General features: G+C 40.3%; 1 protein-coding gene across 1 annotated transcript; it reads left to right on the forward strand.

Annotated features, from left to right (window-relative positions):
* Window positions 1-7692: 7692 nt before the first annotated feature.
* On the forward strand, window positions 7693-9651 carry LOC116274431. The gene has a single exon (XM_031664944.1). The coding sequence runs from the start codon at window positions 7977-7979 to the stop codon at window positions 8385-8387; it is 411 nt and encodes a 136-aa protein (XP_031520804.1). The 5' UTR covers window positions 7693-7976; the 3' UTR covers window positions 8388-9651.
* Window positions 9652-11601: the final 1950 nt, after the last annotated feature.

Raw genomic sequence — 11601 nt, forward strand, 5'->3', positions numbered from 1 at the left:
CACTTATTGCTATAAACTTTTCTCTTAGAACTGTTTTCGTTGTATTCCATAGTTTTTGGTACATTGTGTTTCCATTTTCATTTGTTTTAAGAAATGTCTTAATTTCCTTCTTAATTTCTTCATTGGCCTTCTGGTCATTCAGGAGCATATAGTTTAATTTCCATGTTTTCGGGTAGTTTCCAAAAGTTCCTATTGTTACGTATTTCTAGTTTTATTTCATTCTGATCACCAAAGGTACTTGCTATAATTTCAACTTTTACAAAATTTGTAAGACTTGCTTTTTGGCCTACAATATGGTCTATCTTTGAGAATGATCCGTGTGCTGAGGAAAGGAATGTGTATTCTGCAGCTGTTGAATAAAATGTTCTGTAAATATCTGTTAGGTCTATAATGTGGATTAAGTTCAATACGGCTTTTCTTGATTTTCTATCTGAATGATCTGTCCAGTGCTGGGCGGGTGGCGGGGAGGCGGGGGGGTGGTGTTGAAGTTTCCAGTTATTATTGTATTGGATTCTAACTCATTCTTAAGGTTAATAATATTTGTTTTAATATAGTGGATGCTCCAATGTTGAGTGCATATATTTATAAATATATTTATAACTGTTATATCCTGCTACTGAATTGACCTCTTTATTACTCTTTAATTACCTTCTTTGTACTTTTATTATTTTATTATTTAATTACCTTATTTGTTCTCCGCTCTGTCGCCCAGGCTGGAGTGCAGTGGCGCGATCTCGGCTGCCTGCAAGCTCCGCCTCCTGGGTTCACGCCATTCTCCTGCCTCAGCCTCCCGAGTAGCTGAGACTACAGGCACCCTACCCCACGCCTGGCTAATTTTTTGTATTTTTAGTAGAGAAGGGGTTTCACCGGGTTAGCCAGGATGGTCTTAATCTCCTAACCTCGTGATCTCCAGCCTTACCCTCCCAAAGTGCTGGGATTACAGGCGTGAGCCACGACTGACTCCTTCTTTGTACTTTTCATACTTTTTGTCTTGAAAAATATTTTGTCTGTTATAAGTATAACTACTCCTGCTCTTCTTTGGTTTCCATTGATATGGAATGTCTTTTTTCATCTCTTTATTTGCAGTCTATTTGTGTCTTAATAGGTGACGTGTGTTTCTTGTAGGGAACAAAACATTGGGTCTTTCAAAAAAAATCCATTCAGTAACTCTCTGTTTTGATCTTATAATTTAGTCCATTTACATTCAATGCTATTATTGATAAGTAAGGACTTCCCCAGGCCATTTTTTCTATTTGTTTTCTTGTCTTCTCTTTCTTTCTTTCTGTATTCCTTTTAATGAAGATGACTTTCTCTGGTGCTGTATTTTAATTTCGTGGTTTTTATTTTTTGTGCTTCTGTTTCATGTTTTTGGATTTGAGGACACCATGAAGCTTGCAAATACCTGACAATGTTGATAATACTGTTTGCATAAACTAACTAACAAGCAAAGAGAAAACATTAAAAACTCTACCCTTTTTAACTTTTGGTGTTTCTACTTGCATCTTATTGTACTGTCTATTTTGAAAAGTTGCTGTAATTATTGTTTTTCATCAGTTCATCTTTTAGTCTTTCTACTCAATATATGAGTTTACATACTACAATTACTATTTTGTAACATTCTGTGTTTTTCTGTGTTCTCACTATTACTTGCGAGTTTTCTACCTTCAAATGATTTCTCATTGCTTGTTAACATCTTTATTCTTTCAGATTGAAGGACTTCCTTTAGATTTCTTGTAGTGCAGGTCTAGCGTTGATGAAATCCCTCAGCTTCTGTTTGTCCAGAAAAGTTTTTATTTCCCCTTAATGTTTGAAGGATATTTTCACTGGATATAACATTCTAGAATTAAAGGATTTTTTTTTTTTTTTTTTTTTTGTCAGCACTTCAAATATGTCTGCCACTGTCTCCTTGGCTGTCAGCTTTCCACTGAGAATTCTGCTGCCAGAAATATTGGAGTTCCTCTGTATGTTATTTGTTTCTTTTCTGCTGCTGCTTAGAATCCTTTCTTTATCCTTGACCTTTGGGAGTTTATTAAATGTCTTGAGGTAATCTTATTTGGGTTAAATATGCTTGGCATTCTATAAATGTCTTTTATTGAAATGTTGATATCTTTCTCTAGGTTTAAGAAGTTCTCTGTTCTTATCCCATTTCTACTTTCTACCCTGATCACTCTGTCTACCTCCTCTTTAAGGCTAATAACGCTCAGATTTGCCCTATTAAGGCTGTTTTCTAGATCTTGAAGGCGTGCATTATTCTTTTCTCTTTTGTTTCCACTGTGTATGTTCAAACAGCCTGTCTTCAAGCTCACTAACTATTTCTTCTGCTTGATCAATTCTGCTGTTAGGAAACTCTGATGCATTGTTTAGTATGTCAGTTGCATTTTCAGCTCCTGAATTTTTGTTTTTTTTTTAAATTTCAATCTCTTTGTGAAATGTATCTGATGGAATTCTGAATTTCTTCCCAGTGTTGTCTTGAATTTCTTTGAGCTTCCTCAAAACATCTGTTTTGAATTATCTGTATGAAAGGGCATCTATTTCTTTTTCTCTCAGATTGGTTACTGGTGCCTTATTTAGTTTGTTTGGTGAGATCACATTGTTATGGATGACCTTGATGCTTGCGAATGTTTGTCGGCAGTGAAGAGTTAGATATTTGTGGGCCTTGAAGAGTTAGGTATTTATTGTAATTTTTGCAGTCTGGGTCTATTTTGCCTGTCCTTTTAAGAAAGGCTTTCCACATATTCAGAGGGGCTTGATTATTGTGGTCTACATCTTTGGTCACTGCAGCCATATCTGCATTAGGTGGCAGCCCAAATCCAGTAATGTTGTGGCTCTTACAGACTCAAAGATGTCCTGCCTTGTGTAGCTCTTGTGTGAGATCCAGGAGAATTCCTTGATTATCAGGCAGAAACTCTTGTTCTCTTCCCTTACTTTTCCCCAAATAGAATCTCCTTCTCTGTATTGAGCTACCTGGAGCTGTGAGTGGGGTGACACAAACACACCTGTGGCTACCACCACTGGAACTGTGCTGGGTCAGACCCAAAGCCAGCACAACACTGGGTCTTGCCTAAGGCCCACAATGACCACTGCCTGGCTACTGCCAATGTTTAATCAAAGTCCAAGGTCTCTACAATCAGCCGGTGGTCAATCCATCCAGGCTTGTTTCTTTCCTGTCAGGGCAATGAAATCCCCCCTGGTTAAAGATGGGCCCATAGATGCCAACTGGGAATCAAGGTTTCAAGTCAGGAATCTTAGGAATCCCAGTGCTCTATTCTACTGTAGGTGAACTGGTCCCCAAGACACAAGAAAAAGTCCTTCGCACTTTCCCCTCATCTTTCCTTAAGCAGAGGAGTCTCACCCCGTGGCGACCACTGCCCTGGGCCTGTAGTGAGTACTGCCTGGCTACTGCAAATGTTCCCTTAAGGCCCCAAAACTCTTGAGTTAGCTTGTAGTAGATGCTGCTAGTCCTGAGTCTGTCTGTTCGGGGGAGTGGACTTTCCTGTGGCCCAGAGAAGATCCAGAAATGTCATCCAGGAGTCAGGGCTTAGAATCGAGGACCCTAGGAGTCGGCTTGGTGCTCTGCCACACTGTGGTCAAGCTGGTACCCAAGCTGCAATACAAAATCCTCTTTACTCTTCTTTTTCCTTTCTGAATGCAGAAGGAGTCTCGTGCTCTGTTCTTCTGTGCTGAGCTGGTATCTAAATTGTAAGAAAAAGTCTTCCTTATTGTCCCCTCCCCTCTCCTCATACAGAGGGAAGACTCACAGCCGCCCGCTGCGCTGTGTGGGACTGGGAGGGATGATACAAGTACTTCCTTAGCCACCCTGGCTGTTGTCTCGCTATGTCACATACACCACAAGTCCACTAGCTCTGAGTCCAGCACAGCACCAAGACTTGCCCAGAAACTGTAGTCCCTGTGGCATAGACAGCCTTTCAAGTTCATTTAGGATCCCAGAGCTCATTAACCAGTGGTGGCAGGGCTTGCTGGAACTCAGATTCCAACCACTGGGATGGGTGATTTGCCTTTGGCTAGGGCTGGGCTACAGGCTCCCTCCGCTGGCACTTGCAGAGTTCTGTTTCATGCTGCTTTCCACTGTGACTGGGAGCACTGAGTTCCAATGCAAAGTTCCACAATCACTGCTCTTTCCCTCCCCTAAGTGCTCAGGTTGTCTTTCTATACCATACAGCTATTGCCAGAAACCTGGTGAGGGGTGGTGTAAGCAGTTCAAGATTGTCTCTCCTATCATCTCTGCCTCTTTCCTTAATATGATGTTAAAACCAGGTATTGGGATCACTCACCTGATTTTTGGATCTTATAAAGGTTGCTTATAAAGGATTTTTTGTGTGTATGTGATAGTTGTTCAATTTGGTATTCCTACAATATGGACAGTTGTTGGAGGCTATTTGTCCATCCTGCTCTGCTTTCTCCCAACATAAAAACATTTTAACCTCCAAAATTAGTTAACGGTATTAAAGGAAAAGCCCAAGACAAGTTAAATTGAACAGAGTTTGTTTGGGCAGAAAACAAATGATTCAGGAACAGTTTAGCACTCAGGATGAAAAGCAGTTCAGAGAGCTCTGTTCCTCAAGGAGTTCATACACATGTACAGAAAGAGAAATGGAAATGACCCACAGAAATAGCGTGATTGCATTCAGTTTAGTTTTTGCCTTATTTGGACATGTGTGGTAGCTGTCAGTCTATGATTGGCTGGAGGTTTGGCTATTAAGAGTGACTGAGACTAGGCTACTTGCTACAAGAGTATACACTCTCAGGTTAGGTTGCAATTTGTTTACACATCAAGTTAGAAAATAATTCACTATGTATGGAGGTAGCTTTCGGCCAAACAATAGTTAGTAGTAACAATAGTAATAAGGGGCAACACTTAATATTGCCTTGTCTATTTCATGATTTGCTTAGAACCTGCTCTCCATCAAATTAAAGGCATTTTTCTACGATTTGCATATTAAAACATTCTAAAAAATAAATGTTGGCATTTGGAAGCTATTTGCTAGAAAAAATTAGAATTTCAAATTTATATCTTTCTTACATTTCAAAGATGCATAATAAAAGTTAGTTGTGAGCAATTCCAATTTAGGTTTCTATTCTTTCTCTTCTCTCATCTTTTTTTTTTTTTATAATTGACTATATTCCTCCATTTTTTCCCGTCCATAAACTGAGAACAATTTTAAGTTTATTTTCTGCACCATACATTACATTTCATTTTTCCTACAAATGTGAATGTGGTAAATCTTAATTATGTTGTCTTCCTGAGTTCCTTACAATCTGTCCTAATCACATCCACCTCTATTTTTTATCTGTAGAATTATCTTGTTTTTCTCAGAAAGCCTAAGATTTTTTAAAAATTAAACTAAGGGGAAAAATAGTTAATTCTTTAAACCCTTCTTTCAAACATTTATATGACTGTCTTTCATTATATTTGCTATTTTTTTCCCTAGAGTCTGAGTTTGTTTTGCTTGTTTCCACTGGATGAAAGATGCAAGCTGGGTTTGTGGACTGTGCAACCCCATTCCTGTGCCCCCTGCTTGCTGGGCTTCCTGACTCTGTATTGTAAAATTAAATGGTCAGTTCAGAAATTCTCTCTGAGAGAAATGATAAGGAATAAAATATGGAGATTTCCACAAGGGAGGTAGGGAGGTTAACCAATATGCTGGTATTTTCTGTGTGCCTCATTATTTCTCTTCTTCTCTCTCTCCTTGTATATATACATTATTTATATGTGTTATTTATGTTATATATAAAAATATATGTTTACATATATTTATATAATATATAAATATATATTATACTTTTATTACATTATAATATATAAATATATTTATAATACATATATTAAATATAAATATATATTTATGTTACATATATTATGCAATAAATTCATTGTGTATATGTGTATATATATGTTCACTGTTCAATCCAGCTTAGTGCTCTTGCTTGAAAGATATATGTAATTTATAAAACATTATCTTAGCTTTACAAATCAGTATATCATTAATTTAGTAGCATAGTAACAGTTGGAGAGATCCGATTCCTGCCACTACAAGCTCCCTGGCTTCACTTAGGGCAAAGACTACCTCAGACAAGGATGTACTGTGTGTCTAAGTGTACTCTGAGATATGCAAGCAGCTCAGCACAGAGTTTGGGGTGCTCCAATTAAATGTAAGGGAGATTTTACTGTAGATAAAAGTTCTTGTTCCTCTTTACCTAATACTCACCCTATACTTCTTCACCTTTTACTCACATAAAGGAAAAGAGGAGACTGGTTTCTTGTTCAACTACTATAGCAGTATTAGTTGGATAGAGTAATGTTGCTTGTACAAGCTGTGTAGAATATGTAGCACAATAAACATGCTACAAGCTACAAGCCTTGTTAATGTATGTGTGACAAATGTTCATTCAGACTGTTTCTGGATGAACTAGTTATTGTCGCAGACTCTCATCCTTTCTCAGTCACAGCGCATTTGGTGATGGTCTGAAAGGTTTCTTTAAATATTTTCCACACCTACATTAACAAGCCTTGTAGCATGTTTATTGTGCTACGTATTTTTCTATACAGCTTCTACAAGCAACATTACTCCATCGAACTTCTACTGCCATAGTAGTTGAAGAGGAAACCAGTCCTCTCTTTTCCCTTATGTGAGTAAAAATATTATTTCTCAAATGCAAAGGCCTGCTAAATATACAAACAATAAATAGTAAAACGATAATATTTTTGCATTTCAGTTTTCAGCATCTGTATTTATATGTACAATGATACCACAGTTGTGGTTTTTTTCTTCCTTGCAGGAAAAATGAGGTTATTTTGTATTTTTTTTCTGTTAGCCAAGATTCCATTTTGAAAATATTTCCAAAATAAGGGAATCTGTCATGAAGATAAATGGTTGAAAGTGAAAATCCAAAAGACTCACAACTTTTAAAGAGAAGTTCTACTAAAAAAAAATAAAATGTCATATTACAACCTCTACCTGTGTGTCCAGAATTGGTGGGTTCTTGGACTCACTGACTTCAAGAATGAAGCTGTGGACCCTCGCGGTGAGTGTCATAGTTCTTAAACATGGTGTGTCCGGAGTTTGTTCCTTCAGACGTTCAGATGTGTCTGGACATCCTCCTTTTGGTGAGTTCGTGGTCTCCCTGACAGGAGTGAAGCGCAGACTTTCGCTGTGAGGGTTACAGCTCTCAAAGGCAGCGGGTCTGGAGTTACTCCTTCTTCCTGGTGGATTCGTGGTCTCCCTGGCTTCAGGAGTGAAACTGCAGACCTTCACAGTGAGTGTCACAGCTCTTAAAGACAGCGTGTACCCAGTGAGCAGCAGCAAGAGTTACTGCAAAGAGCTAAAGAACAAACTTTCCATACTATGGAAGCAGATCAGAGTTGGTTGCTCTGGCTTGCTTGGGTGGCCTGCTTTTATTCCCTTATCTGACCCCACCCACATCCTGCTGATTGGTCCATTTTACAGAGCGCTGATTTGGTCTATTTTACAGAGCGCTGATTGGTCCGTTTTGACAGAGTGCTGATTGGTGCGTTTACAATCCTTTGGCTAGACACAGAGTGCTAGACAGAAAAGTTCTCCAAGTCCCCACTAGGTGAGCTAGATACAGAGTACCCAATGGTGTATTTACAAACCCTGAGCTAGACACAGTGCTGATTGGTGCCTTTAGGATCCCTTAGCTAGACATAAAAGTTCTCCAAGTCCCCACTAGACTCAGGAGCCCAGCTGGCTTCACCTAGTAGATCCCACACCGGGGCTGCAGGCGGAGCTCCCTACCAGTCCCTAGCGGCGCCTGCACCCCTCAGCCCTTGGGCGGTAGATGGGACCCGGTGCCACGGAGCAGGGGGTGGCGCCCGTCGGGGAGGCTCAGGCCAAGCCCACCGCAGAGAGGAGGGCTGGGACATGGAGGCGTGCAGGTCCCCGAGCCCTGCCCCGCGGGGAGGCGGCTGAGGCCCAGGGAGAATTCCAGCGTGGTGCATGTGGGCCGGCAGTGCTGGGGGACGCAGCGCAACCTCCGCAGCTGCTGGCCCAGGTGCCAAGCCCTTCACTGCCCTGGGCTGGCAGGGTCAGCTAGCCGCTTGGAGTGCGGCCCACAGCGCCGGCGCCCGCCAGAAATCGCGCTGGACTGTGAGTGCCGCGTGCAGCCCGGGTTCCACCTGCGCCTCTGCCCTCCACACCTCCCTGCAAGCAGAGGGAGCTGGCTCCGGCCTCAGCCAGCCCGGAGAGGGGCTCCTACAGTGCAGTGGCAGGCTGAAGGGTTCCTCAAGCGCCGCCAGAGTGGACGCCAAGGTGGAGGAGGCTCTGAGAGTGAGGGCTGCTAGCACATTGTCACCTCTCACCTGCATGCCCATCATATCTGTATATCTGTCTGTCTGCTGGCTTCAGTGACACGTGTCTCTCAGGGAAAGAGGTGGTGGCTGTGGAGGTGGGGGCAGCATTCTGTCTTGTTTTGGCTGTCTAGCCTGACTTCTCTTGTGGACACATTATGGCTTTGCATTGCCACTGGGCTTCTGCCTACTGCATCAAGGAGGAGGCTCTACTGGTTATAATTGTAAGGACAATCAGAGAGCTGCTATGTTGGAATTCCACTGGTATAGTCATAAATTGCATTTTAAATAAAAGCTTTTCAGTGCCTACAGGGTGCAGGCTCCAAATTGAGGGCTTTGGGGTGATGGGGATCTTCTTCTGCTTGTTTCTTTTTTACCTAAACCGCATTGGAAGGTAAGAATTTTCGGGAGGAAAAACATCGCCTTATTCCATTTTGCCTATCTGCTCTGTACTTTCACGGAACTTCCTAACCATGGTGTGTGGAAGGTACTATCTGTGATTTGGGGCTAGACTTGGTTTGCTGATGTCCTTTATAGGTCTAAAGATTTCAGTGTGACCCAGATGTTAGGGCAAGAATGGGGAAGTACTTTGTCTGGAATAATTTCATGAGTGGCAGCAGAAAAGAGCCTATAAAGGGGTGCTCCAAACCATCCCAAGATCGGGCTGTTTGAGATTCCAAAGAAGCACAAAACACCTGGTTGACTAGCCCAAAGCATTTATTACAGAGTGCTGCAGCAATCCTCCTAGAAGACAGAGAGAAATGCACATTCTACCTAAATATGGCTCTAGTGAGGGAGGTCCAGTTACGGCATTTTTAGGAAGGTTTAAGAAATTTGGTTCAGGGCCAAGGCCAGTTTCTTTCAGTGCTTTGGGCAAAAACCTACATAACTTTATCAGTGCCTGGGAATGTTTGAGATCTCGGTTTTGTTTGAAGCTTACTGGGAAAAAATCTAAAGTTGGCTGGGTCACAGAGCTGTCAAGGCACTCTGTGATTTTCCATCAGGAGAAAGAAAAAAGGCGAAACTGGGAGAACCTGCAAAGAAACTAGACACACGTGTTCACATTGCTTGCAGGCAGTCTTCTAGATTGGAATGAATCTTTTTTGATATTAACTAAAAAGCCGGTAATCATTCACTTTCAATTAGAGTAAAGAAAGTTGATTGGGGTAATACTGCAATGGTTCCAAGTTAAGGTGAACATATTATTATAACATCTTGTGCAATTGACTCGGTGCTTAATCACTTAGTTTCTTCACCTGTAAAAGGCATAGGATAATAATAGTATAAATCTCAATGGGCTCTTGCAAAAATGGAAACAAAACAAAATGTATAGATAGTATAAAAAATACAAACAGGTCTGGCATACATTAAATTTATATATTATTTTTCTTCCTCTGCCCTACTTTTTCATTATTATCATTACAGTTATAAACAAAATAAAACCCTAAGTCTTGCAACTGAATAAACAGACCCCATCTTGGCCAAGGAGATCCCAAGGAAACCTTAAAAATTAATTCCTAGTCATGATGGGATGGAAGGTGAGACAGGTCTCATCCTCATTATACCCACTCCCTTTTCCAGACATTGGCCGGCATTCATGTTAAAATAGAGATCATTAGACTGACAGAGTGGACTCTTTGTGTCAATAAGATGCCAAATTATAAATAAGACCTAAGACCATGCCAGGCAAGGGTAAAGTCACACACCTGTACACTTAAAGAATAAACTATGTACTAACTGCCATTGGTTTTTGTTTTGTTTTGTTTTGTAGCTAGACAAGCACTGGCCAAAGATAAACAATATTAAAACAATTTTCAGCCCAGTCACCACCAGACGTAGACCCTCAGCCCATGTTCTGCAAGCCGTAACTACAGCTTTGATTGGACAAGAGACTGGTATCAGTCACTTTCTTGTGATAAGACCATTCACTATGGACTGATTCCGGCCAGTATACAGAGGGTGCACACTGTCCTGAAAAGACCTTTTGTATGGATAGGGGCTAATTGTATACCTTTAAATGATAAGTCTCAACCTCAGGGTGAACATGGATCTCATGTAACCTGCCTGTGTATTCAATACACATGTGTTAGGACCACCTTCATGAATATTCATAGCTGTTCCTATAACCTGTTGAATATATATGTTGAACTACCTCCCCAATATCCCCTCCTTCAAAGTGTCTGTTGACAGCTGAAGGCCACACTTACCAACCTGTCAGGAAGGTCACCTTTTAGGTGGTAAACCTTTATATAAAATTAAGTCTTCCTTCCAAATGTATAAATTGTGTGAATTTTTTTTAAGTTAACACAATGGCGAGTACTGTAATTATCAATGGCTTGGGCACTTAGATTAGTGCGGCTACTCAAACTGAATTCAGAATTCAAACTACTTCACTATTCCAATCTCGTATTTGTAGCAGTTACATAATTCCAGATTAAACAGAAGGAAAGTGTTAACACCATCTATATTTTAGTCTTTTTGTTGTACTTAGTCCACTGTGTATCAGTCTTTTTAAATTAATTCGCTCCAATCTTCCCAGCCTTCTCTAAAGAAAAGACAAAGTGGACAAATGGTAAGATTGAGGCTTAGCAGGGGGTCAGCAGCGGGTGCTTCTACTGGCTCAGATCTTACTCCTGGATTTGAACCCAACTCTACTACTTATTTTCTATATAAGTTTGGGCAAATAACTAAAAATCTATATGGCTCAATCCTCTTCTGTAAGTCAGAGGATAATAGCCCATACCTCAATGAGTTACAGGAAAATTTAATAAGGTAATCATTAATCACTGAACATAGAGCCTGGCACATGAATTTAGTTTAACAAATGGCTGTTATTCTTTCATTAGGAGTATTATTAGTGATTAAATTTTTGAATAAATCAGGACTTTAAGCTTATGCTGCCACTTAACAATCCTTTTAAATTTTCTCATAATTTCTCTGCTCTCTATTAGCCATGAGGTTTGCCCCAAATTTTCACCCAGGGTCAGGTGAAGATGGCCACTCCCATCCCTTCCAGCCAGAATAAGTTTTAAAGGAATGATAAGAGGCCAAGATAAAATTGTGTGTGGATTACCTGATTAGTCTTGATTCTCGGGCATGTTAGATACATATCACTGTCTTCAAAATCCAAATCTATCTCTGAGAGCACATAACTGAGAATAATGAGATACAGTTTTTAGAAATAAAAAAATCTTGTTAATCAACTAACCTAGAAATTATTTATATGAACCTTAGTATGTGTGTGTATGTGAATATAATGTAAAAACTGTGTACAT

The sequence above is a fragment of the Papio anubis genome, chromosome 4 (assembly GCF_008728515.1).
Source record: "Papio anubis isolate 15944 chromosome 4, Panubis1.0, whole genome shotgun sequence".
In the NCBI taxonomy this organism is placed as follows: domain Eukaryota; kingdom Metazoa; phylum Chordata; class Mammalia; order Primates; family Cercopithecidae; genus Papio; species Papio anubis.

Excerpts from the sequence above, each read along its gene's own strand:
- LOC116274431 (XM_031664944.1), top strand. The coding sequence starts at position 7,977 with ATGTGGGCCGGCAGTGCTGGGGGACGCAGCGCAACCTCCGCAGCTGCT.